Below are 25,584 nucleotides of genomic sequence, written 5' to 3'. Positions count from 1 at the left end.
CCAACCTTGCATGCCGGGGTAAACCCCCGAGGGCTGAGCAGCAACGAGGTATGGCAGATGGACGTTACTCATGTCCCTCAGTTTGGGAGGCTGAAGTACGTCCATGTGTCTGTGGACACCTTTTCTGGAGCAGTCTATGCATCCGCCCATACAGGGGAGAAAGCAGGGGATGTCATTAAACACCTCCTCCAAGCCTTCTCCTTCCTAGGCATCCCTAAAGTCATCAAATCGGACAACGGGCCAAGCTATATTTCCAAGGAGTTCCGCAGCTTCCTCCAGCAATGGGGAGTAGAACATAAGACTGGCATCCCCTATTCCCCGACAGGCCAAGCAATTGTGGAGAGGACACACCAAAACATCAAAAGAGTCCTCAATCAACAGGGACAAATTCTGAAATTGGAGTCACCCCAAATTCGATTAGCCAGGGCCTTGCACACAATTAATTTTCTAAATTGTTCATTCGAACTTATGAATCCCCCAATAATTAGGCACTTTGGAGGGAACCCAAATTTGAAATTAGAATCCAAGCCGCCAGTTCTCGTCAAGGACCCGGAGACCATGAGAATGGAAGGTCCACATGATTTAATCACTTGGGGTCGCGGGTACGCCTGCGTATCGACACCCACCGGACTTAAATGGGTGCCGGCCAAGTGGGTGAAACCTTACATTCCCAGGGCCTCCAAAGGATCGGATCATCAAGTGAAAAATGTCACTTGGCGAAGAAAAAGGAAGCCCGTTGGTCCGGAGGAAGAGAGGTCCGCTCCTTCCTTCCCCATTCCTCACTGGCTTTTTGTTAATTAATTTATTTTGTTATATTTTAAGTTACAGGAGAGACCAGTCAGATACCAACTGAGAGCCCCAGAAGGACTGGTTTGACCAATTGTTTGGGAACTGGGGACTCTCAGGCTGGGTCAATTCTGCTGTAAAAACTGGACTTCTAGTTTTGTTTTTGTTACTTATCATTGGAATTACATTTGGCATCATCCGACGACCCACGCAAAAGACCATCACTGCAGCCACCTCGTCACTCAGCGGTGAACAACGTCTGGGCCAGTGTTCCTCCTGTCGAGGAGATGGAGATGCAGCAGCTCCCGTCATGGGAAGATGAGGAATACCCTGACCCAGAGGACTTTTTCACCGGAGACCGATGATGAGAGGTGGCTCACAGAACAGAAAATCTATCCCCCGAACAGACAATACTAAAAGCCATCACAAAAAAATAAAAAAGGGGGAGATGTGGTGGTGCTTAAATTCAATTCCAATTGGGTTTTTACTGCTCCAGTTTGGTTTTATAATTTGTGTTTTATAATTCTGTAATTATTACTATTGTTTAAGATGGCCTCTCCTTCCCTCTCCTTTTCCCCTTCTCTCCTTCCCCCCTTCCCCCAGACCTTCCCGCCAAAACCTTGGTTGTCCTGGTAACCCCATCCCATAATAGTTATTTACCACTTTTCGGTTACCTGTCAATCTTTAAGTTATATAACTTCCCCACCCCCTCATCATGTATTCCTCCTCCCCAAGTTACCTGTTACTGGTTCAAAAGTTCTGCATCCCCTCATTATACGTTGGCAAAGAGTTTTAATTGGTCCCACGCGATCCCACCCACGAACCTACTCAATAAAAAGCCGTGCCATCTTGAGGCCAGCGTCTCTCTCCGGAACGCTGCCTTGGGACCACGCATCCCTTGGTTGCACACCTTGAGAGTCCCGCCTTTCTATTCTGCGCACTATCCGCACCTTAGTCGAGTTTGCCCACGCCTCTGGCAAAGTGGCCCCTGGATGTAGTGGCGGCAGGGCTGGCCGGAGCTGCACCCATTGGAAAGCCGATCCACTGCACTCCAGACCAAGAAAACTGATGTGGAATTCTGGTCAATTTGAAACATGAAGCAATGTAAACAAAAATTTCTTGTAAGTCAAAGATACATTCTTTCTAAAGTAAAAAAAAAATCCTGTCCATTAAAAACAAAAGCCCACTGTATTTTTGGAACAGCACAGGTCCAAAAGCCAAGTGCTTCCTCTAGGGGTTAAGGAAAATTATGTTTTCCCCAAAAACCTTTGTATTCAGCTAAAGAATTAAGAAAGCAAAACAAAAAAATAACATAATTACTCACAGAACTTTAACCAGAAAGGAAGATTTTCAAATGTGTCAGTGGCAGAAGAGATCTGAACTCAAGGCAATAAGCAGGAGTGGAATTAAGTGTGAAAAAGAGCTAGCTTTGTCATAGTTCACATAATCTAATTAGAAAGTCATATTCCCTTACCAAAACATGGTTTACTTCTGCTTTGCTCCTGTCAGATCAGAGTCCTGTTAGTCCAGTTAGTGAAATTTGGTGGCCTCCCAGTATGTGTAGCACATAAAGATCAAATCATTTAATAAAGACATGAAAGCCTGTAATTCAGACTTAAATGTTACTTAAGCTAAATTATTCAAATTATTATGCTCAGAAAGAAATAATAACTTGAGTGTCTAGGTGATGGAACAAGAAATTCAAAAATATTTCTGCAGCATGTATGAACATATATTGTTTTTTCATGTACAGGACACATGGGAAATGTTTATATAATTTACAATCCTTTTAGTTTTAAAATCACTCTCACAGTTTGACCAGACTAGTCTTCAAAAGCTTGTGTAGAGGTGGGAAAAGCACTGTGAGAGAAATACTGGTTTGGCATCTCTGTTAAAGTAGAGGACTAATTCAGTAACAATCCTGTGTCCAACCCTTACAACAAGTGAACAAGTACTAATGAGTATTATTTTCCTAGTGAGGTGCAATTAGAAGAGCCAAAAGAAGGATCTTAAAATAACAACCATTCACTAGAAATACATAAATTGAGACAATAAACAATGTAAAGGGGAGGAATAATGGCTTTCAGTGTTACAAGGCTGCATCTAACCTTTAAAAAAATCCTATGGGAGTACATGCAAAAGCTTCAGTTTCTAGGAAAGCTGCATTTTGATTCGCAGTTGTTATAGTAGTAGTTGCTCCACAGCTCAAACCTGTCTCATAGAGCTGTATTTATTGACAGCACTGAGCTTACTTTTTTGAGTAAGCCTCTAAAAATCCCAATGCTTCCAAGCAACTTCTTAAATACCACTACTCTCAGAAAGGTTACTTACAAACATCACAGAGAGAACATTTGGATTGGCCCTATTAAAAAGCTGCTGTGTCTGACAGCTAGCATTGAAAGAGATGGTCCGAAAGGTCAGTACTTACTTGATGTTAGAAATGCTCATAGAAACATCTGACTTGATATATTATGTCTTTAAAACCCTGGAGGATTTAGTTTTTGCACGGTTCCCATGCAAAAAGAAACAGGTATGCCCAAGGTGCATGTTTCCAAGAACTGACTATAAAACACTATAATGAGCAACGGAAGCAAAAGTGTAACAAGAAATTAAGATGTTCTTTATGAACATGGAAATTAATGGGGCTTTACACAATAATAATGAAACAAGTGCTCTTTTTTACAAATCAGCTTTCCATTATTAAACATTAAAGTAAAGACTAATAGCTCAGAGAAAAGCTAAAATCATCATTTCCTGACTAAGAGGGGATCCACTGAAGGAACAAGGAGCCATGCCTTCTCTTGCTGCAATGCAGACAGTCCAATAACAGAGCTGTGGTAACAATATATCATGAGGGCTGAGGGTAGATTTACAAAAGCTACCCTTGGCATAATGAGCATAATTATTCATAATCAAAAGGGAAGAAGAAGGTTCCTCCTGCAGACAAACGGGAGCAGGAGGAGAAACTTAATGTAGCTCTTGGTGGACAGCAAGCTGTCAAGGAACCAGCAGCATGCCCTTGTGGTCAAGAAGGCCAATGGCATCCTGAGGTCTTGAGGTACATTAGGAAAAGCATTGCCAGCAGGTTGAGGGAGGTGATCCTGCCCCTTGAGCCCTGCTGAGGCCACATCTGAAGTTCTGTGTCTAGTTATGGGCTCCTCAGTACAAGAGACATAAGAATCCTGAACTGGGTCCAGTGGCAGGCAACAAAGATGATTAAGGGACTGGAGCATCTCTCTTATGCTCTCTCTCAGGGGAGAGAGCTAAGCCTGTTCAGATTTGAGAAGAGATGACTGAGAGGGGACCTTGTTAATGTATACAAGCATCTGAAGGGAAGGCGTCAAGAGAATGGAACTGATGCCTTAAGTTTTAGCTTTCATATTTTTCAGATTCTGTATTTCCTTAGTGTGTAACTCTGAACTCTATATAAAGTGTTACCAAGTTCTCTTCTCAGCTTAGTTAGACCAAACAATTCTTTTCCAGCCTGAGAACCAAGGACACCATTACAGCTTTAGGCCCAAAAAGTATAAACAACAACGATTTGAGGGAAGCAAACCAGGAGGATGGGACTTCACAACCTGAAGCTGTAATTGGACAATTAACCCCAATATGTAAATAGACCAAAACTTATAAAAGTGTGAAAACTCATGACCGGTCCTCCATCCTGCGTCCATCTTAGGTCCATCTTGGGTAGAGCTACAACCAGGCTCTTGTACTACCCAAGATGTATCCTTTGAAGGCCTTTTAACAAATACCTACTTTATTCCATTAACTCTGTCTAGCCTCTGTTCCAGGTCAGCCTCCCAAGGCATTAGAACAAAGCTCTTCTTGGTGATGCCAAACAAGAGGACAAAAACTTATAAAAGGAGGACAAAAGGCAACAGGCAGAAACTAATGCACAGGAAGTTTCCCTTCAATATGAGAAGTGACCACACACTGGAATATATTGCCCACAGAAGCTGGGGACTCTTCCTCACTGGAAATATTACAGAACTGTCTGGATGCAATTCAGTTCAGTGTGCTCTAGGATAACCATGCTTAAGCAGGGAGGTTGGACCTGATGACCTACTGTGGCCATTTCCAGCCTTACCCATTCTGTGATTCTGTAGCTCTTCAAAGCATTCTCAATAAGAACTCTTGTCTCTCCTCCTGCTGAATTTTAGTTGGAGACCTGGAAGGCTTGCCCTTCCTTCATAGTTTACCAAACACTGGTTTCAAACTTTTATTTCATCTCAGGCTAAACTTTGCTGCAACTTTTAAGTGAATTACAGAGAACTTTTCTATAACCACACTTGGAACATGGAGGCAAGCAAAGATTAAAATAAGTTCAGCAGCTTTTTTTGCCAGAAATCCCTTTAAGCAAAAAACTCCAAAAACATGAAGCTGAATGTTGAACATTCTCTTAGGCAAGACTTAGGATCCACTGAGAGAGATTGTATTTCAGAGATTGCATCCCACACTAGTGTTTCCATTTTCCTCTTTCTGCACTTCAGAGTCATTCAACAACTTCCACAAATTGGAATCCTCTCCTCTAATATTGACAGCAGTATTAAAGGAGGATGTCTTAGATCCTCTCCCTTCCCCATAAAGCAAGGTGGTATTCAAAGGAAGATGAGGAAAAAACAAACAATTCAGAAGGAGAAAAAATGTGAGTACTGCTCAAAAATACAAGCCTGTGTTAGGAAAGTACTATGTTTTTCTAGTTCCCATGCATCAAACCCCAATTCCCTCTGTGTGTGTTTTCATGCTACAGCAGATCTACCTGAACTTTAAATTTGGATACTAGGCAAGTCCGGCTGCAATGATATGCTTTTCCGAAACAGGCTCTAAATTCACTCAAGAAGTAGGAGTAATTAGTCCATTCTGAATGCAGCATAGGCACAGCTAAACCCAAGATACCAAGAGCATGTGTTGGTGGTAATGCTATTAGAGATCATTATCAGTGATTTGGATTATTAGATGCAACCATCCTTTCTGAATTTGTGGATGATATCACATTAGGGGGAGTAGGAGATACAGCCATGAGTTTGGAATGCATGGCTTACAAATGTCCCTTTCTATCAAAATTTTTCTATGAGTCTGGAATACATAGACCAACACACTGAGAGGAGCTTCCACTTCTAGTTGTGGCAGCCACCGTCAGCATAGCCACTATTTCCTGTCAAAATGAAAGTTGGCTGCACAAGCTACACCTGGCCTCTGACTCTTGTTTGCTATGTTACAGCTCTGTTTCACATAAGCAAGCTAATTGCATGATCTGAATATGTGGGAAACACTAGTTCTGTGCCTAATTACACTGGGATAATTGGCTGGCATATGGCACCATAGAGGCTGATTCCAGCAGCATCAGAGCGCTATTTGGTACCTCCCAGAATTGAGTGTTGGCAAAAGGAAGAAGTGATTGCTTTCAGAATACCATTTGTTTAAATAGCAAGACTTAGGACTCTTCTGAGCATGAAATATTCACAGCTGCACAATATTTATTGATATTATTCTTTAATCTTTCACAGCCTCTGTGAATTATTTGGTATGGACAATTTAAAAAGGTCAGCAACAGCAACACAGCCTGTAAAGGTAGAGAAATAGATCTGTAAACATAACACTATGTGAGAAAGGAAGATTCATAAAATGAAACAGATTTAACTCAGCAAAAGCACTTTTTGGTCTTTTGATGTTATAAGCTGTAGCAAATCCTCCAAAAGCATATTTGTTGCTCAGAAAATAATAAGAAATAAATTTGAGAAACATTCACTGTAATGAAATATGCTAAGAGACTAGTGTAAAATCATCTAGTCTGAATAAAGCATGGAAGAATATGTCATAGTGTTGACAAAACATTATATAAACAATTCATCAAAGGAAACGCGTGATAATTTGCAGGATAAGCTGTAATATATAATTTACAATTAATTTGTTATAAAAAATCTGTCTCTTTTGCTACATCTTATTCCAGAAATTGAGAAAATAGGGAAAAGCATGGATTAAATCCCACTACAATACACATTTAAATATGTAATGCAGAATATATGCTAAGATTATTCAGACTTTTCAATATCCTTCTTTTCCTCAATACAATATAGACAAAAAGTTTATAACAACAGCATATATTGCTTTGCATGATGATTTAGAACACAGAAGGACTAAGCCCATGTACAGAACTATTCTCTTTTTTCCCCAGGGGGCATTATTTTCACAATTCCAGAAAGCACAATCTATTAAGCTGTTTTCTTATCAGTATTGTTAACTCACCATGGCTAATGAACATGCATTCTTGTCTGAAAGCAAAACTGAGAAAGGTAATCAAATTAAGGAAGGGAAATTGTGACATGAAGGGGAAGGTGACATGAGCCTGCCACTACTCTGAACCTGGATAGACCTTTTCCCTCTTGGGTCTCTAGGGCAGAATCCACACTAGAAAGCACCTGAAACATTTGCTGTGATACTGTTTATTATAAGCATGGCTGTCAGACACCCTCAGAGCCCAGTGATGTTATCAGTTTATACATGTTGCTGGAATTATCAACTAATAGACGTTACTTAAAAACAGACTTTAAGTGAACTGCTGTCCTACTACTTCTTTTTGCTGGATATTACACTTTTGCACCAGGTGGTACTAAGTGGAATTTTCCATTTAGCATCATACTTAATCACTCAGCAGGTGGAAAATTCAAGGCAGAACCTTACTGGCCATCTAGGTTTCCATAGGTGCTGCCAATATGTGGTTCCTAGCAATAAATAACAGCCCATTGTACTACAGAGCCCTCTGGGCCAGCAGTCAGCTCCCATCGGGCAAGGTTATCAGGAGTCACTGCTCAGGAGTTGCCATACACCATTCCCTGGAGTGGGCTCTTGGCCTCTGCAGAGCTCACGTTGTTTTTAGACATCAGAAGGTCATGAAAGCCCATTTGCAAAATTGCTGCAAGGATGCACACCATCAGGCAGGCAGCTGGCATGTGTAATAATAAGAGAAAAAAACATAAAGTTCAAAATCCCACAGGGCATAAAACTTAGCCCTGTAATGCTATGTTTAAACAAACTGACATATTGTATTCTATGTACATCATCAATACAAGAATATATCTGCCTTAGAGAACATAATTACATCTCTCTTTTGAGGCTTACAGAAAGTCTCCCACAAAAAAGAGTTGCTGAATACAAACCTCACTAATGTCACAGTTATGCACACAGAAAAGATACCTAAATTATACACAGTATTCAATGCAATGCATTGACAATGCAAGCAATCCAAGACATTCACAAATACACACAAACACAGTGCAATCATTCATTCTGGAAATGATCTTCTTGCAGCAGCTGAAGACTTGTGGCCAGAGAAATATTCATAATTAATTAACAATCATGGCAGCAGCAAGGGAAATGGGGAGAAAGTAGAGCTGCAAACAAAACTACAGTCTCAGCCTCATATTTAGAAAAAAACCTGGGAGCATATTTACCTTGTCCCTGTTCCTGTCTCTCACATTATCCAATGCTCTCTTACACAGATCAGCACAGAAATCTCCAAATCAGTATTTTTCACTAAACTCTCATAGCTTAAACCCACCTTGTCTCTGACTCAAGCCAGCACACTTCGGTTTCTTGTGGCTGTGACACACAAGCACACATATAGCCTGTCCTGTCATCGCTGTGATAATTAGAGTGATAATCTTCAGCAAAGGGTGATAGGAAACAGGAGTGGTGCCTATGACACCTTAGCTGATCAAAGCATCACATTGGCTTCTCTACCAGCATGCTCAAGGGTTCCAAAGCAAGAAAATTTAGCAAAGACTCCCATTGAGCCTGCCTCCTACAAGGAAGGAATAAGATAAATACAACTGGAGGCTGTAATATGGACTCTCAATCAACAGGATTCACATTTTCATTCAGTCTACTGCAATGGCACAGATTATTAGTAACTCTACAAGCCTGAAATTTGTTTTGTTGTTACAGATTAAGCAAGCAATACAATACAGGTTAGAACCAGTAGATCTTCCAGAATAAACAGTGTGACGTTTGTTATGATTTCACCTTTAATGACAAATATTTCTGTCCTTACTCAGAGACAACTGCGACTAACATCAGAGGGGAGTACTACCATTAGCAACAAAGGAGATTGGGAGCAGCAGCAGCACAAGACATTCCTTCAAGGGGGGAAACAATCACTAGAATAGCATTTCCCTGGGAAAAAAAGAAAAAAACCCACCAACCTCGTAACAGAAAAATCCTCTTTCAAACCCCTAACAAAAGAGAGAGATGATGCACAAATACCTTCCAGTCCTCTGCGATTTACTCTTACCTCTGTGATGTTTTCTTATATTTTCTCCTGCAGGAAAAGAACAAAATAGAACTGAGATGAGAAGGCTTCCCAGGCAAGGAGGAAAAAGGAGAGGGTCAGAAATAAGGAGCAATTCAGTGAAGTCACTTCTGCCATAAGATTGTCCCTAACCTGAAGTAGCCATTCCCTTCTACTAATCTCAGTGGTGGCTGCCACTAAATTCAGGAGAAAAAAATGTGTTTGCTTGTATGCACATGCTGCCCTTTCTTGTGAGAAAGGGTTGTTGCAACTAGAAAAAAAAAAATTATTTTAAATTACTTAGCAGGAATTCCAAGTGTCAGAAACACTTGTACTTACTAGTTGTAATGTTTATGTCCATCATCCAACAGATAAGTAAGATAAGATCTGTGAAGATCCCATTAACATGGAGTCATGAAATGTACCCAACCATGTTGTCTGTGGTCACTCAGTGGAAAACCCCAGTGGTTTTAGAGCAGTCTCTCTAAAAAGGAAGTCTAGATCCTAGCAGTACTCTACTCCAACAAATTCCAGATAACACACCACAGAGCTTTATTTCATTGCACCTGTCTTGAGCCCTTACAGACCCTAATCCAGGACTAGGAGTGGCAAGAGCAGGTAAGGATACAGGACCTCTTCTCTACCCCAATACTTACACCACATCAATTACAGCAAAAGCTGTAAACCTCTTACTCGTTTTAGTAAGGTGGATTTTGTCTTCAATGACACAGGCTGCCAATGCACAGAGTAAGGCAATACACAAAAAGGCAGTACATGCCTTTCTGCATAGCTATCTCTATGGCTATACAGTTACCTGCAGGGGTGCACCAGCACTGTATGTTATCTGTGAGCTGCTGTTTCTGCAGCTGTTTCCAAAGGCTTTGCACAGAGGCTGGCAAAACAGGGCATTAATTTACTTGAATTCAGCTTTGCTTGTATGTTCTAAAGTAAAATTAGTGATATTTAAACTTCACAAATAGTGACTGAAAAAAGTTTCAGTGTGGACTGTGATGAGGTGTGCTCTGTTAATTAGCAATACACTAGCAGACATTCCCAACATTTTCAATGTGTAGGTAATATTGTTAAAATAGGTGTACAGCTATTAGCATCAAGTTTAATTTTTAATTTCTGATGCTACTGTATGCGGAAAACTGTACTAGGGTGGGCCTAGAAAACTCAAACAAGGAGTAACCTTCTTTACAAATAAGAAACATGGCAAAAAGGAATGTAGTGCTATTTTTTTACTTAACAAGAGCCATGAATAATGTCTCCTGACTGTAAAATATTTAATCCAAAAAATTATCTTAACAAATTGCACTTGTGGTTCTACCCACTTTTAAATTCTGACCATGCTGGAATCATAAAAATACTAAATAACTACTTTAAAAAAACATTTCATTTACAATTTACTGTTTGAGAAAATACTTATTTAAACCTGAAATTATGTGAAGGAGTAAAAGAGCAAATATTCATAGCAGTATCAAGTTTAAAGCTCACTGACATTAAGAATGTTGACACATAAAAGCAGAAACCCAGTTGGACAAATCTTATTCTATGAGAATTCTTCATTTTAATTTCAGGATGAAAAGTAGAACTTTTGTTTTGAAGAATGTACATAAGGAAGTTTATACTCTGACAAATTCAGAACTTCATTATGTTTTCTGGCAAAAAAAAAAAAAAAACTGTTAAAAACCAGCCCATCTGATTGGTCATTCTAATCCATGCTAATTAAAATATTTTATTCCAAAGAAATCCAGATTTGTTTAAGTTTTAAAATGAAATTATTTGCAAGTTAATTCTTTCCCCTGAGAAGCTCATATGGTTCATTCCAACATTGTCAGAACTTTCCCTTCATTTGTTAGTGACTTTCATATGATGTTATAAAGTGTTTCTCTTCCAGACATTTGAGCAAAGATAAAATTCATTAACTCCAGTCTTAGGGTGTTCTTTACATTTGGTTAATAACATGACTTTTCTGATGAATTACACCTTTAATGTTCCTTTCATTCAATAATATTTTAATACATTAGAAAGCTGTGCTATCATAGATGACAGTACTAGGAAAAAAAAGAATTTGCCTAAGTCATAGAAATTTATTAAAAATTGTACACAGTTTTGTTGTTGCTGTTTTCACACCTGCAGTCCAATCACAGTTAAGGTTAACATGCACCAAGTTAGTGACTGCTTTTCCAAGCACTGACTGAATTTGCAATTTACACTCGAAGAGAATATAACTAGGGGAATACTTGTTTATAGATTCAATATCACTACTGCATGCACATGCTTTAAAAGGAACAACATTAGCAAATTCTGATATCCAGGAAAAAATTCTGTATGCTTGAATTTCCAGCATTTCAAAAAACAAAGTCTAACAATGCTACTCACCACATTATAAAAAGATGGTGTTGATAACATATAACTGTTTTTAAATATAGTATTCAGTTTTCTTTTGGAAACACAATGTCAACATCTATCTTCTTTATGGTTACAAACCACCACTTAGACATGCCTTCCATTAAATAAGACCAGTGGAAACAAAGGAATTAGAAAGTACTTCTTTAATACCACAGCCAGCATTAGAGACTGGCTTGAATCAACAAACATGTGTGCATTAACAAGAGGAAACTGGAGTAGGGTGGATTTAGGTTTGGTTGTGTTTGCAGGTTTTGTTTGTTTTTTTGAGGTTGTTTTGTTATGAGGAGTTTTGTTTGGTTTGTTTATTAAAAAGAAAAAAAAAAAAAGAGAAAAAAAAAAAGTGGGGCAAGATATTTTGATTTACATCCCCAAGATGAGTCAATGAAGACAGATGAGATTGCTTTGAGCAGATGCTCTAGGATAAACCTAGAAACAGGCACACTTCCAGCCAAGCTCAAGGGACCTCTCATTTTTTGAACAAACCCAAGCTATATCTCTTTCCCAGGAGAGAAAGAATGAGAGAGATTTAAAGGCGGTATTGCTACAGCTTCCCACATCTATGGGCCTTCCTGTGCTCAGGCCGGAAAAGAGGCTTATTGATATTACCAAATCTATGTAAGTTCAGTTTCTTTTCTCACTGCACACATCATGCTCGGACTGCAACATCCACTCAATTCCTGTTACTGTGGAATGTATTATTCAGAGGCTTATATTTAGCTTACACTTAAAAGAAAATTAATTGGAACAAAGTAGGGTTTTTTCCATGGTGAAGAGAATTAGCAAGTAACTCACACTAGGTAGGCTCTACACAACCAGTGTAAACTAAAAATAACTTCATTGAATTAAATGAAGTTACACTTGCACGAGTATAGTATGAAGTGAGGCAGTCCCAGTCCAAGAAGGCTGCTAGAGCCTAATGAAAAAAAAAAAAAGAAAAAACCAAACAAAAAGACACTTAAAAATAAGTGGTTTGTAACTAAAGTGGTAGATAAGATGAAATTTTTAAACTCAGAAACCATAAAGTTAACAAGAATGTTGAGTCAACTACTTCAGTATCTCCTCTTCTGAGGATGAATCCTTCTTGTAGCCAGAGAAATAAAGACAGCATACTGGCACAAAATAAAATTAGGACAGATTTTTGAAGGTATTTAATCATCAATAAGATGTAGCTTACTACAGCTGTATGGCCTCTCAATTCCCATTGAAATAAATATACATTAAAAAATTCTCTGTGCTTTGATGTCCATCAACTTCTTCAAGGTTGTCTGTTCTCAGGGTTATGTTTCTAATTTTGCCATTTAATTCCGGTGCACCCTCGGCCAAATTGCTTTTCCCTGTATTTCCCCTTCAGGCATTTTTCCATTAATTTGTTAGCTCTTCGGGGTTGTAGGTTTAGCTTTATAGGGTTTTGCACAACAATTAATTACTTGAGCCCAAGTATAGCCCTCCATTTGAGTCTTTGCAAAAATGATCCTGCCTTTTCTCTGCATCTAGGAACCTGGAAATGAAGAAAATATAATATAAACACACAAAATGAGTGCCTGCATTTGGTAGTGATGTTCTCAGACCTTTGTCTTCTGAGAGAGTCGAGTGAGTTAATCCAGCTGAGTAGGTACAGAGAGAAGTGAGGACAGAGGGGTTGGGAGAATTAAGTAACTCTGTCAGCTGACCTGGTTTTGCCCCATAATCATACAACTCGTAATATTAACTAGCTATATGAATTGCTATTTCACTCTTACACAGCCTCTGAAAAATTACCTAAACACTTAATTTTTTTACTCATTAGAGTAGTTTGTTTAGTATGCTGTTATTCCACATGCATTCCACAGGGTTTGGTATTAATTGTGTCTTTTCAGACTATGGACAAACCTGTGGGAGCTGCAGAAGTAATAGGAGGATCTTTGCCTAGTTTCATCCTTGAAAACCTATACTAAAATATGAAAGTTAATAAGAGTCTCATGCTCTGCTCACACGGTGCTAGAGATTAGGGGCTATATCTGCCCTTGGAAAAAGCCTCTGCAGGCTTCTACCTTCACTGCAGTGATCAGACTTAGGCTACCAGCTGGTGGATGTGGGATTGATGGCCTAAAGTACACATTTGAATGCAGATGACACTTTTCAATGGGTTGATACTTCCCAGCTCAGGAATGACAAGTGCCAGAAGAATGTCCTTAGCCTGATGAGACGATGGAATGGTTCAATTTTAAGTCTGAAGCTCACAATCAGCACTCACAGTGCCTTCATCTGACGTGTTATGTTTTGTTTGGCCGTTGCAACGGGTTTAGAGGGTAAACACAGTTAGTCAAAGCAGTTTAATAAGCCAGGTAGATCTTCTGAGGTCCCTAAAACTCAGTGGCCAGTGCTCTCTTTGTACCACCAGCTGAGAGTGCACAAGCCTAGATCTAGCACAGCATGTGTTTTCAGGCTGGATCTGTGTTTCTTAGTGAAAAAGAGGGCAACAACATTTTAGGGTGCCAATAGACTACCAAAAAATGAATCTGCTACAGTGGTTTAAAAAGTTATTGCCACCAGCTGCCTTGTATGCAGTGCCCTGCCACAGGTCTGCACTCTCACAGCCTGGCTGGCAGACACAAGGACACCTCTGGGCATCAGATGCCTCAGTGCAAGGTTCAATCTTTTGGCTTAAACTGCCAAAAATGGTGACTTTTGGCAAAGATGCCAGGTTTGTACTGTCCTGTCTGAAGTACACTCCTTAGTGCCCAAAATGCAGAGAGGAAAAACGACCAGTTACTTAACTCCTTCAGCTGATGCAGCAAGCCTTGTCAGAGCTTGCCTGCCATATTCTTACTGTTGTCTCTGACACTGGAAAGCATGATTAGAGAAAAGGGAATGTTCCTCCTTCCTGAAGAGGATAATTTTGCAAAAGCTACTTCTTCAGAGAAACTACAATTGTTTAGGAAAACAGTTGCTACAAGCTAATACTTAAAATTAGTTCTTCATAGGCTCAAGGAGAAAGAAGGATGTTTCCTCCTATATTTAAAAAGCTTTATAATTAGCATGTGTAAAATATGGGAGGGGAGGAGCTTAGTCATCTGTTACAATAATGTCATTTAATAGTAGAGTCCCATTACATCCATAGCTCGCACAAGCTAGGGCTAATAATCTCTGCTTCCCTGCAGGGCTCTTATGACCAATTCATTTGGAAACAGAAAAAAGCCACCTTACTGGAGTGAAATATCCAAATCATAACACACACATTCTCTCAGGTCCTTTTCCTTTCTGTCTTGCCAGAGCTGGGCTTCTGATATTAAAACTGGTGTTAAGATAACACTACTAAAATCCTTTTTTGTAGTTTAGCAAACCAACAATGAAATAAACAGTGAAATTTGGTAAAAGAGAAAAATGTCTGTCTACAGGTCAAATCTGGAAGTTTTTTTCTGCTCCTTTTTTACCCATTGGTGAATGCTTTTTCTGAATGAAAAAGCACTACCTTTTTCTGTAAGAGCCAACTACAATTCAGGTTTACTGCTCTTGCCCCCAGGCCCTTCCAACTCAGAATTCCCAAGATTTTCCCTTAGTGACCATGTCTAGACAGAAGGATTTAAGAGCATTTCCCAGCTCACAAGCTCAGGTGCCATCTCTGGTCATATGGCAGTGGCACAGCAGTTTGTACTGGGAGTAGGCATTGCTCTTCCGTGCATCTCTCCAAAGGAGGGGTGGCCGGAGGCTCAGATCAAGTTGACTGACAGAATCACTTAAATAAATTGAAAATCTTCTCTCGCAGCAGCTCAATATTCTCAATCACTCAGTGCATTACCAAGTAATCATCATCACCACAGGATTAGAGATGCATTTATGTTACATTAACAAAGTCTATATTAAGCAAGTATAAACCAACTCACAAAACCCCAACCTCACAGCCAAGACTAGAGCATCTGGCAAAGCACAGGATCCCACAGGAGCCATGACCAGAACTCAGAAATACGTTGAAACGATGAGACTTTACTGATGGTATAATGCCACCAGTTCCTGACAGGTTTTTAATTCTTTCATTTAAACAGAATGATGCTCTTTCTTGCTTTACTCCCACTCCAGTCAATAATAACAAAAAAGAAATTAATTTATTTACATGTGGGCTGTTTATCAGAATACTGTGATAAGTTAAAAACAATGCAATCTCAGAAACAATTAACAGCAGGTGAGAAGAAACAGTAAGAAGCAGGTGAGGAAAGAAGGCAAAATTTCAACTGACTCTTGAAAATTGATGGAGGGTTTATGTGGATTTTTTAAAAAACGAGGGAAATAATTTAAATTGGGCCCTGAACTATACGGGCCTGAACAACCTGAAATCATAAGAGGATGAGGCAGTCACTTGTCTTATTTGAAGTAGATTAGAAAAGCCTGTGTGCTCAGAAGTATGAGTATGCATGGTAGAGGAACACAAGGAAAATAAGTGCTCACAACCTGAAACTAGTAGAATGATTTCAGTAGAAACGGAATCAAGACAGGTGACAAACACACAGGTCACAGTTAGTAAATAATGTATCTAAGTAATTCAAAGCCAGAAAATATAGTCTGATTTTGTCCAAGGAAAATACTACTTTAATAAACTTTGGTTAATCTGGCTGACCGTTGAATTTCACTGGTCTAACTACCAAGTTTTACACAGAACAACAAAAAGGAAACTTACAGCTTCAGCTCAAAAAATGATTGCAATCATTAGGACATACAATCAATTATGTCTCTTGTTCTGCCTCTGCTTAGCTGTGACCTTTTGCCATTGTAGGGCTCTTACCTGTGGCTTAGAGACCAGTTTCCTACTTGCACGTTTCATGTCTAGTATGTGTACTGAGTAGATGTTAATCACATCTGGAAAGGCAACGAGTTTAAATACTTCTTACAAAATAGCTACTGTGATCACAGTCAGTCAGGAATTTCTTCTGCAGTACAAGCTCAAGAGAGCTGAAATCTCTTCTCTACACTATTTAGTAAAGACTGAACAGAGCATAGAGATATTATAAATGGTGTTATGGATATGATCCAAGCAGATTCAGTTTAACCATCTTATTATACTATATGCTGTCTTGAGAGCTGATGACCTTTAATTGCACTCAAGTCCAAATTCCTTAATTTTTCACACAGAGTGCTGGGCATCAACTCCCTAGAAAAGCAGGACTCAAGAATGGAGAGGGGGAAAGAAGAAGGGGGAAAGAAGACTTGTAAGAAGGGAGTTGCTCTTGAGATCTGTTCCTCCAAATAATAAGGATATGAATGACTTGAACTATTTGGCACTACAAACTCAATCCATGGCTTGATTTAATCTCCCAAGGCTATTGTTAAAGCAACCCCCTACTGACCTTGGACAGGACTATATACAATTAGAGTCCTTTCATTCAAGCAGTAGTGTGAGAGCTGTATTAGTTAAAGGTACCTTATTTTCCACTGACATAAAAATGATATATGACCAATTGACATAGTTTTGTTTAGCTTCATTTCAACAAAAAACAATCATGGCTTGCTCAAACTTTGATAAATAACATCAGCTATCAGAAGAGGAAAGCTAATTTCAGTGTATTTTTCCCTAGCATGGTATATATACTGAAAGAGAAGTAAAAATAACAAAGGTTTACTTAATTGATCTGTATTGAATACTGTATGCTTAGGTTGGTTTTGAGCAAGACAGTCTGAGGTACAAGGATCTGCAAGGAGCAGAGGAAACACTGCAGGGACAACATAGTGCTTCACCTGTATCACCAAAGTTTTCAGTACCACCAAATCAGAAGGGTAAATTCAAATTCACTAGTGAAATGGCTTTGCATTGGAAAATAGACTGCGCTGGGCTTTTGGCTTCTTAACTACAAAAGAAGTCAGCAAATTTTGTTCTAAAAACTTCTAAAAATAGGATTTCATTCCTGTAGATTTTGTACATAGTCAGTACAATTACTGAGATTTTGAGGTTCTTCCTCTGTATTTACTCAGTTTTCCATCCCTTTTCATGCAAAAGACCAAACCAAACAACCAAAACCATAAACAAAGAAAACCACCTCACCAACAGCAAAAAAGCTTCTCTTATTGTATTTGGTGAAGATTCGCCTGAAAAAAAACATGAAGTAAAAAGGAAGATAAGTCTGCCTCTGAAAATCTAACCCTTTTAAAGAATGTGATCTACTGCTCATTCTGCTTTTTCACAGCACACAACAAGCAAATTCTCTTGTACTTCATGCAAACTACATTCTCAAGAGAAGTGCAAGCTCATAAAAATCCAGTTACAGGAGAGTACATATCAGGAAAATAAAGTCCTATGGTCTAAAACCAATATAGAGCAGTTCTCAATATTCACTCTTTAAAAGTAAAAAAAAAAAAAAAAAAAAAAAAAAAAAAAAGTCAAACCATATGACCTTCACATATTTATTATTAGAATATATATATATATATATATATATATATATATATATATATATTTAGGCTGTCTGAATTCTACTATCAAGCTGGCCACTACAAATTACTTATGGAAATTTAGTTTTGAAATTAATAAAGTTGATGACCTGCAAAGTACAGGATGGTTGGTACTTCAACTTGCTTATTCTGTAGTCTCTCCCACTGGAAGACAATGGAGCACTTAGTGCACAATGGGATCAGAGGGGTCAAGAGGGAAGAATACCTCCCGCAGGTGTTTGGAGCATAAATGTGCTTCACGGTGTGTTTACATGGCAACAACTGATGTCAACAAGTGGGATTCCCCTTCCTTGCTAGCACAGTGTCTCAGAAAAAGGAGATACACAGTCTTGACTGGGCATCCTTTAGTTATATTTAGCTGTTCATTTCACTGGAAGAAAGTAAAGAAACTTAATCAATAAGGAGTGTACTGAGAATAAGATGAAGTAGAACTTTGCAGAGCACATATATATCCAATATTGATGTGTAGTGATGTATCATGGAGTACATAATACTGTTTAGCAGAAATTCCACTCTACCAGTGGCAAAAAAGCTGTTAGACCCTGAAAGAAACAAGCATAACAACAGGTTAAAACCTTATTTTAATCATCACTACCATGTAAAACTAGCATATTCAGATTCTGTAGGAGCCAGCTGTCAGCTGTCCAGCTTTTTTCATGCAGGATGGCTCTGTGATGTTATAGCATGCATGAAAATGGGGAGGGGGGAATCATTCTTCATACTTTGCGTGAAATATGAAGACAGGAAATGTGGACTGGAGTTATATCAGGCCAGACAAGCTGTGTGCGTAAAGTCACTGAACAAATTTGCATATAGCCCTAAGCTTGAGTAAATCTATTTGTTACTATTTTTAGATTTAAATGTTGCTTGTTACTGTTTCTCCCTCCAATCTTCCTCCCCCCAAACACAATCTACCCCTTCTGTCTGTTAACAGACAGCTGGTGTGACGCAGAATTTTAAATCTCATGGGTTTGTGCCAGATCCTTTCTCGACTCCTGGGTTACAATCTAAAACACTTGGATTACTGTCGAACAAGCCTAAACACTGGGAGAAAAAATTTCTACACAAAGATGCAGTGTTCTCTTTCCAAAAGAAGATTCACTTCCCCATCCCCACCTCCAAGCTTTCTCCTCCTTCAGCACCATGGTAGACTTTGAAAATTATTCAAGCCTTTTAGCACCACTATTTTGTGTGGCAGCTCAGGACTGCTGCTGTTCTGATAATGCTTCTTCACTAGAAGGCAAGATATTAAAGGCCACTCTTAGGAAAATGCAATTTTTAAACTTCTCATGGAGAGTCATGCTCTTTTTCTAGGCTTCCTAGAGCTCTGAATGTCTTCAGGAGCAGAGACATTATAGAGGAAAGTAATGTGAATGATGATGGGTTTCTGGGATAGCAAGTGAAATTGTGTTTGCAGAGAAGTGGCTTCACAGAGGCTTCTGTCTTCAATAGTGATGGCTGCAGCAGGGTTCATCATCTTTTGCAGGATGCCTGCTGTTCTGTTCACACCATTTTTTTATCACAACAATATTATTTTCTGCAGAGAGTAAAGAAGGTTGCCCATCTTTTGCTCCTCCCCTCCCTAGGCATGACACAGATGTGATGTCACACAGCTGGCTCCACTGAATTAGACATGAGAGTAAAGGGAAAGAAGTGAGGAAAGTGAAGAGAGAGAGGTGAAAGTACTGCCATCTGCAAGCTCAAAAACACTGTCCTGTGGTCTCAACATGGGAACATCTTGCCACACAGGAAGAAATCTTGGGAGCAAGAACTGGGATGGGCCAGGGAGTAGATGGGAGCTGGTGCTGAGCATGTACACAGAGAATGAAGGAGGCTGTGCAACATTTTCATATCTTAAGACTCTACTCCATCCTGATACCAGCTGTCCCTCAAGTATCTAGATGGCAAAGAAATCATGGGGGAAGGAGTGGGATATGTCATCAGAAGCTTCAGATATAAAGGTGCATTTAAATAAATAAGTCTTGTCCTTTCCACATACCAGGTGCCACAGTTGAGACAGTAAATCTAGTTCTTAAAAGTTTGGCTGCTGTAAGGGAGGGGTCAAATTCCCCGCCTCTGGCCCTGAAGAGGAGTACACATGGCTTCATAAGGTAAATAGGTTATTCAAACTGAAATTTGACATTTCATAGAATGTGAGGCTAGGTGGGACAATTATGATAATCTACTTCAAGTTATTCAGCAAATTTACACAAATCAGGAATTTAATTTTTCTCCATTTGCAAGATATTTACTGCAGTAGAGCTAATTAGAAACAAGATTTTAGAGATCACTGAGCATTTATGCAAAAGCCTTTCTCAGAAAAGCACTTTGAAGACCCTCTCTGTACAATATAAATTACCTCTACACAACCAGTCAAACTGCATCGAAATCTATAGGCTCTTTGCAGATATAAAACTAGTGTAATGAGAGAAAGGAAAAATAACTACCCATACAGCATTAATGGGAACACATGGAAGGAAGAATTTTAGCAGATAGTACAACAAAAATGTGGCCAAAGTACCAAATAAGTTCTCCCTTCCTCTAACAAAAGAAAGCAATGGCCTCCTAAAGAAGAGATCCTCATTCTTCTGAACAAAGACATTCTTAGAAGGTAACACAGAAACAGTATTTTGGGGAGCAGTTGCAACCAGTGGTATTATTGCAAAAACCAGGCTTTCCTTCAAATCTAAGGAAAAAAAAATCTAATTCCACTAAAATCTGAGAGATGCAAAAAAATGCTACAGAGGGGTCACATTTTCAAATTCCCTTAAAAGCAGTCCTTGTCCCTGTGATTTTCAGCAGAGCTCAAACTCCTAAATGACTTGCATATATGTTGTGATGTGAACTACTTCATTCTGAAAGAAAATAAATCTAACAAGTGTTTACGTGTAGGAATCTGAAAAACTCACAGGATTTTCTCCTTTCCCACTATCACTTTTTTTCTTAATTTATATTTTAAAATGCTCTATCTGGTTGTCCTCTCCAACCCTTTTATAAGCCAGTATGTTCTTTTGTAGATGATCTCCCAGTTCTCCGTTCCCAGTCTCAAATTCCCACAGCTCCCTCTCCTTTTACTTTTCAAGCAAGTCAGAAAGAGGAGAGTTCTTCCATCTGTCCCTGCAGCATCTGCAGCTGTCCCTGCTGCATCAATATGTTTAGAGAAGCATTTCTAAATTGTGTATTCAGACTCATTGCTTAACAGACATCAATAACTGCTCATTTCTAGTGAATCCCTGAAAACCAGCTGCTCCACAAGAGGCATGGGAGGAAGTGTGATCTGACCATCATTTATAGCAACTAATCTGAACTGCTCAGCCTTATAAGGATGCTCTACTTCTGTTCCTTGCCCTGCCTGCCACAGCTCAAGGGCACTGTATAGCCTTAGCTGTTAATAATTGCATAGATCTTACATCCAATTGTGCTAATCTTGGTGTTGAAATGAGCTTTGTATCAAACCAGGATTCATGCTACAGATGGATGTTGTGAAACTTTCTGTTCTGGCTAGGAGTTTTGTGCATGAACAGTATCTATCTCTATTAGTGTAAGAAATCACTCCTAAAGTGATGACACAGCTATTGCCATATGACCCAAATAACACAAATAGCCATTCAGGATGTTTGTACATACATTGTTGTCATGCATTTCTATACACATCTTAATAACTAAACTGTCTCCTACATCTCTCTTGACAAGAAAGATCATGACAATCTTTTCCTGCTGCGTACCTAAGCTCACGTGAACTCCTGCATCCCACATAACTGACTGACAGGCATAAAAGTCCTCCCAAGGAAGGCAATTCAGACTGCTGTGACATGAATTGGAATTCTTGGCAGAGACACAGCCTTTCAAACCTCTCCCATACAGATCCATGTCTCTCCAAGAACTCTGCACCCCCTTCTTGGCCACCGATATCCACCTTACCAATAGTTTACAGAAGTCCTGACTTCACTGAAGTCAATTGGTTGAGTTAATGACAGTGAGTTTTTTCAGAGTCTGAGTTGCATTCTTGGTCCATCAAAAAATTTTAGTTCTGGTTTCTTTGTATTTATAATCAACTTCAAATTTAATCTGCTTTTCAAGTATCCAAGGTAGTTCCAAACAAATTTTGGCAAAGTTTGGGTGTGCAGGAGAAAGGATTATTGCTTATCTATGATTCAGATTTAAGCACAACTCTGGGATGAAAACTGTCAGAGGAAATTTTTGCACCATCATGGGGCTAAACTTTTCTTAAGCAACCAATTACTTAGAAAATCTAGTTTTATCAAAGAAAACAAAGGAAAAACAAATTTGAAAAACAAACAAAACCAAACCAAAATAAAACAAAACAACAATTAAAAAAACCCCACAAACCACAACACCACAGCAAAGACCAGAAACTGAATTCTAATTTCACCCCTGAAAATACATTGGCATCAATGCTTTCTAGTACAGGCCAGTTTAGGAGATCAGAAACAGCCTTATGAATCCTTATGAAAACTTATGAAACAAGCCCTTCTAGGAAAGCTCTGCTTTATACAAATCCACAGTATTTTGAGAGCAATTTGCATTTGTAGAGGTTTCACTCTTTCTGTAGTATTTCCTGGGTCAACCCTAATGTGTGAAGCTTAAGCTTTCCTCACCTACCAGTCAAGATCAGTCAGACCTTTTCTAGGTTTTTGAAGAGGCTGAAGTAATTTTTGAGGAGACAAGACAAAAGGACTGGAACTATAAAAATTTGTGTTAATTGGAGGAAGAAACAGAAACACAGTAAATGAAAATCTTTTCAAGGTCTGAGTTGGATTTAATACAGTGTTCAAATCCACCAAAAGCTTTCAGATTAGGAGAGGAACTTTCCTCACAGCTTTTAAAACACACACAGAAAATTTTTCAGTGATGTTTTCCATCAGATTTTGCTTCTTTCCATATGGACTCCTATTGCAACAAGACAGTTTTGAAAAAAAATCAAGATATAAACTGTTATTTTCACTTTGACTTAAGGCTTAAATTCATCTTCATAAACATAACGTTTTTAATTTCTGCAGGACTGCAAGCTTTGTAGCAGTGATATTTGAAAAGCACTGAATTTAATATTACAAAGGAAGACTCCTTCTTCTATGGCAGATTGTGGTGGGTTTACGACTTTTTGGGTTGAATGTATTTCATTTGTACTATCCTCAGAAGAATAAAAGCTCTTTTATAATTACAGAAAAAACCAAAACATGTATTATTTCTTGGTCAACATTTTACTATTAAACACAAACTCTTCCCCCTTTCGTTACCTACAGGACTCATACATTGACTTAAGATTCAAAAGAAAGTCAGTCTGGGGAACAAAGTAACAGAAGGACTGTGGCAAAATGTATCAGTTTACTGAATAAATACAAACACCATGCTTTTTTATGTCTGGTTTACCAGACAAGTCCCAGATGACTGGAAATTAGTAAATATAATGTCCATCTACAAGAAGAATCAGAAGGATGATTGGAGGAACTACAGGCCTGTTAAGCCTTGGTTCTGGACAAGATTATGGAAGAGATCATCCTGAGTACCATAACATGGCACATGCAGGACAACCAGGGGATCAGGCCCAGACAACATGGATTTATGAACGGCAGGTCCTAGTTGACAAATCTGATCACCTTTTACAACAAAGTGACCCACTTAGCAGATGAAGGAAAGGTTGTGGATGTAGCCTCTCTAGACTTCAGTAAAGCATTTGACTTTGTTTCCCAGAGCATCCTCCTAGAAAAACTAGCTGTTCACAACTTGGATGGGTAGACTGATTGACAGTGAAAAAATGGATGGATGGCCAGACCCAGAGACTTGGCAGTTGCCAGTTGGCAGTTGCCAGCTGGCAACCGCTTGCTACCTGTGTTCCCCAGGGCTCAGTTTTGCGCTGGTCCTGTTAAACATCTTTATTGATGATCTGGATCCAGGGATTGAGGGCACCCTCAGTAAATTTGCAGAAAACACTAAGTTAGGGTGTGGATCTGCTTGAGGGTAGGAAGGCTCTGCAGAGAGACCTGGACAGACTCAATCAATGGGCTGAGAACAGCAGCATGAGGTACATTAAGGTGAAGTTCTGGGTCCTGCACTTGGATCACAGCAATCCCATGTAGCCTTACGAGCCTGGGGAGAAGTAGCTCAACTCTGTATTCTTCTTCATCCTCAAATACAACATCTAATCCTAGCATTGAAAAGGGCTTCAGTGCTTTTTCTGTTCTTAAGAAACTGGAAGGCAACTGAAGTCACTTCATGAAGCTTTAAAAATTGTAAGTAGTAGATGGATGTTTAAGTCTCACAAGTTAAGCTACAGTTCCAAGTGCTAAAACAAGAACTCCCCAACACAGCCACCACTGCTCACACCTTCCTATATAAGGCATCACCTTGAAAAGCAACCATGCAATTTTGAAACCATATATTTTGAAATAAGGTCTGCAAGCTCCAGTGATAATACTGACCTGTAAGGACTCCCATCTAATCTTAACCGATATGTTTTGCAGACCAGAAGGTCTCAATCTTAGCAGAGTTATTAGCAACCACTGAAGAGTGGAAGGAAGATTCACAAGCAATTGCTTGGAGTCCTACAGAAGTTATGGCTATGCTTTGTATAGTGTCCAAGTCCAGAGCTGAATAAGGCAAGTCTGAATAAAAGACTGTCTTCTGGACAGGATTGATGGAGGAGCAAGGAGGATAGAACAGAGCAAGAGACTTAAGATCTTTTTCTGGCAGCAGCAGCTATAGAGAGCATTAAGCAAACAATCAACACATCCCTAAGGCACATAGTTTCTTGCAGGGCGAGCACTGCTTAGGTAAAAGGGGAAACTAATCAAAGGCAGGCTTTGCCTGATGAAACAAAGGGCAGAGGCAGCCAGCAGCCCATCAGCAGCCAGGGAATGAGAGCACCTGTGTCCTTGTGCAGGAGGACACGGGGTAGTGGAGAAGCACTACTTGCATCCAGCAAACATCGTGAGAGACAAAAGCCCTCCAATATCCTGATGGAATGTGAAGCTGTTCTGGTTCATTTATGATGCCATCAAAACTCAGAAGCACGTCTGTTTCTGGGAGGCCTCTGATGCAAGGAAATCTGCTGCATTCCTTCTCATGGAAGAAAGGACACTGATGGCTGCATTTCTGGTTTACACAGCCTATTGCTCAGTGAACTCACACAAGGATAAATCTGGATTAAACTGCCCCCTAATATTGTAGTGTAACATAGGAAAAGAAGGGCAAAATTGTCAGTTCTCAACTTTCAATATTTTCCCCAGACAGTTTGATATACTTCTAATGGTTCCTCTTCCCAGCAACAGCTTATTGACAAATCTTTCCTCAAAGTTTATTAAAAGTAAGTTAATGAAAGTTTCTTCTAATGTATGATTAAATCTAAATTGATATCTAATAGGTTGTGTGTAAAAAGACAACACTTATTTATAGATCTCTGGTTTGAGATACACAAAGATTTTTTCACAGATGATTTACTGCCCATTGAGACGATTTACCATGTTCTTCCTAAACCTGAGAAAACACTGTAAGTCCTCTGCCTAGATTATCTTATTAAGTACAGCACAGAATTATGATATCATTAATACATATATATCAAGTAAAAACATTTCAGTTCTCTTACTGTATTAATATTTTAGTTGTTTCTTAAACACTAAAAGCAAAAGAAATTTGTACATGGCTTAACAACCACTACC

General features: G+C 39.1%; 1 protein-coding gene across 4 annotated transcripts in view; it reads right to left on the bottom strand.

Annotated features, from left to right (window-relative positions):
* Positions 1 to 25,584, bottom strand: part of PDE1C (phosphodiesterase 1C) — a 131,968-nt gene that overhangs the window by 82,037 nt on the left and 24,347 nt on the right. For all 4 annotated transcript variants that reach the window (XM_083868121.1, XM_083868122.1, XM_083868124.1 and 1 more), the window contains one exon: positions 9,080 to 9,106. In XM_083868121.1, coding sequence (XP_083724247.1) covers positions 9,080 to 9,106 — 27 coding nt within the window. The remainder of the gene's footprint in view (positions 1 to 9,079; positions 9,107 to 25,584) is intronic.

The sequence above is a fragment of the Zosterops lateralis genome (genome assembly GCF_965231275.1).
Source record: "Zosterops lateralis genome assembly, chromosome: 1".
NCBI lineage: Eukaryota > Metazoa > Chordata > Aves > Passeriformes > Zosteropidae > Zosterops > Zosterops lateralis.
This window is presented reverse-complemented; position numbering and strand designations above follow the sequence as displayed.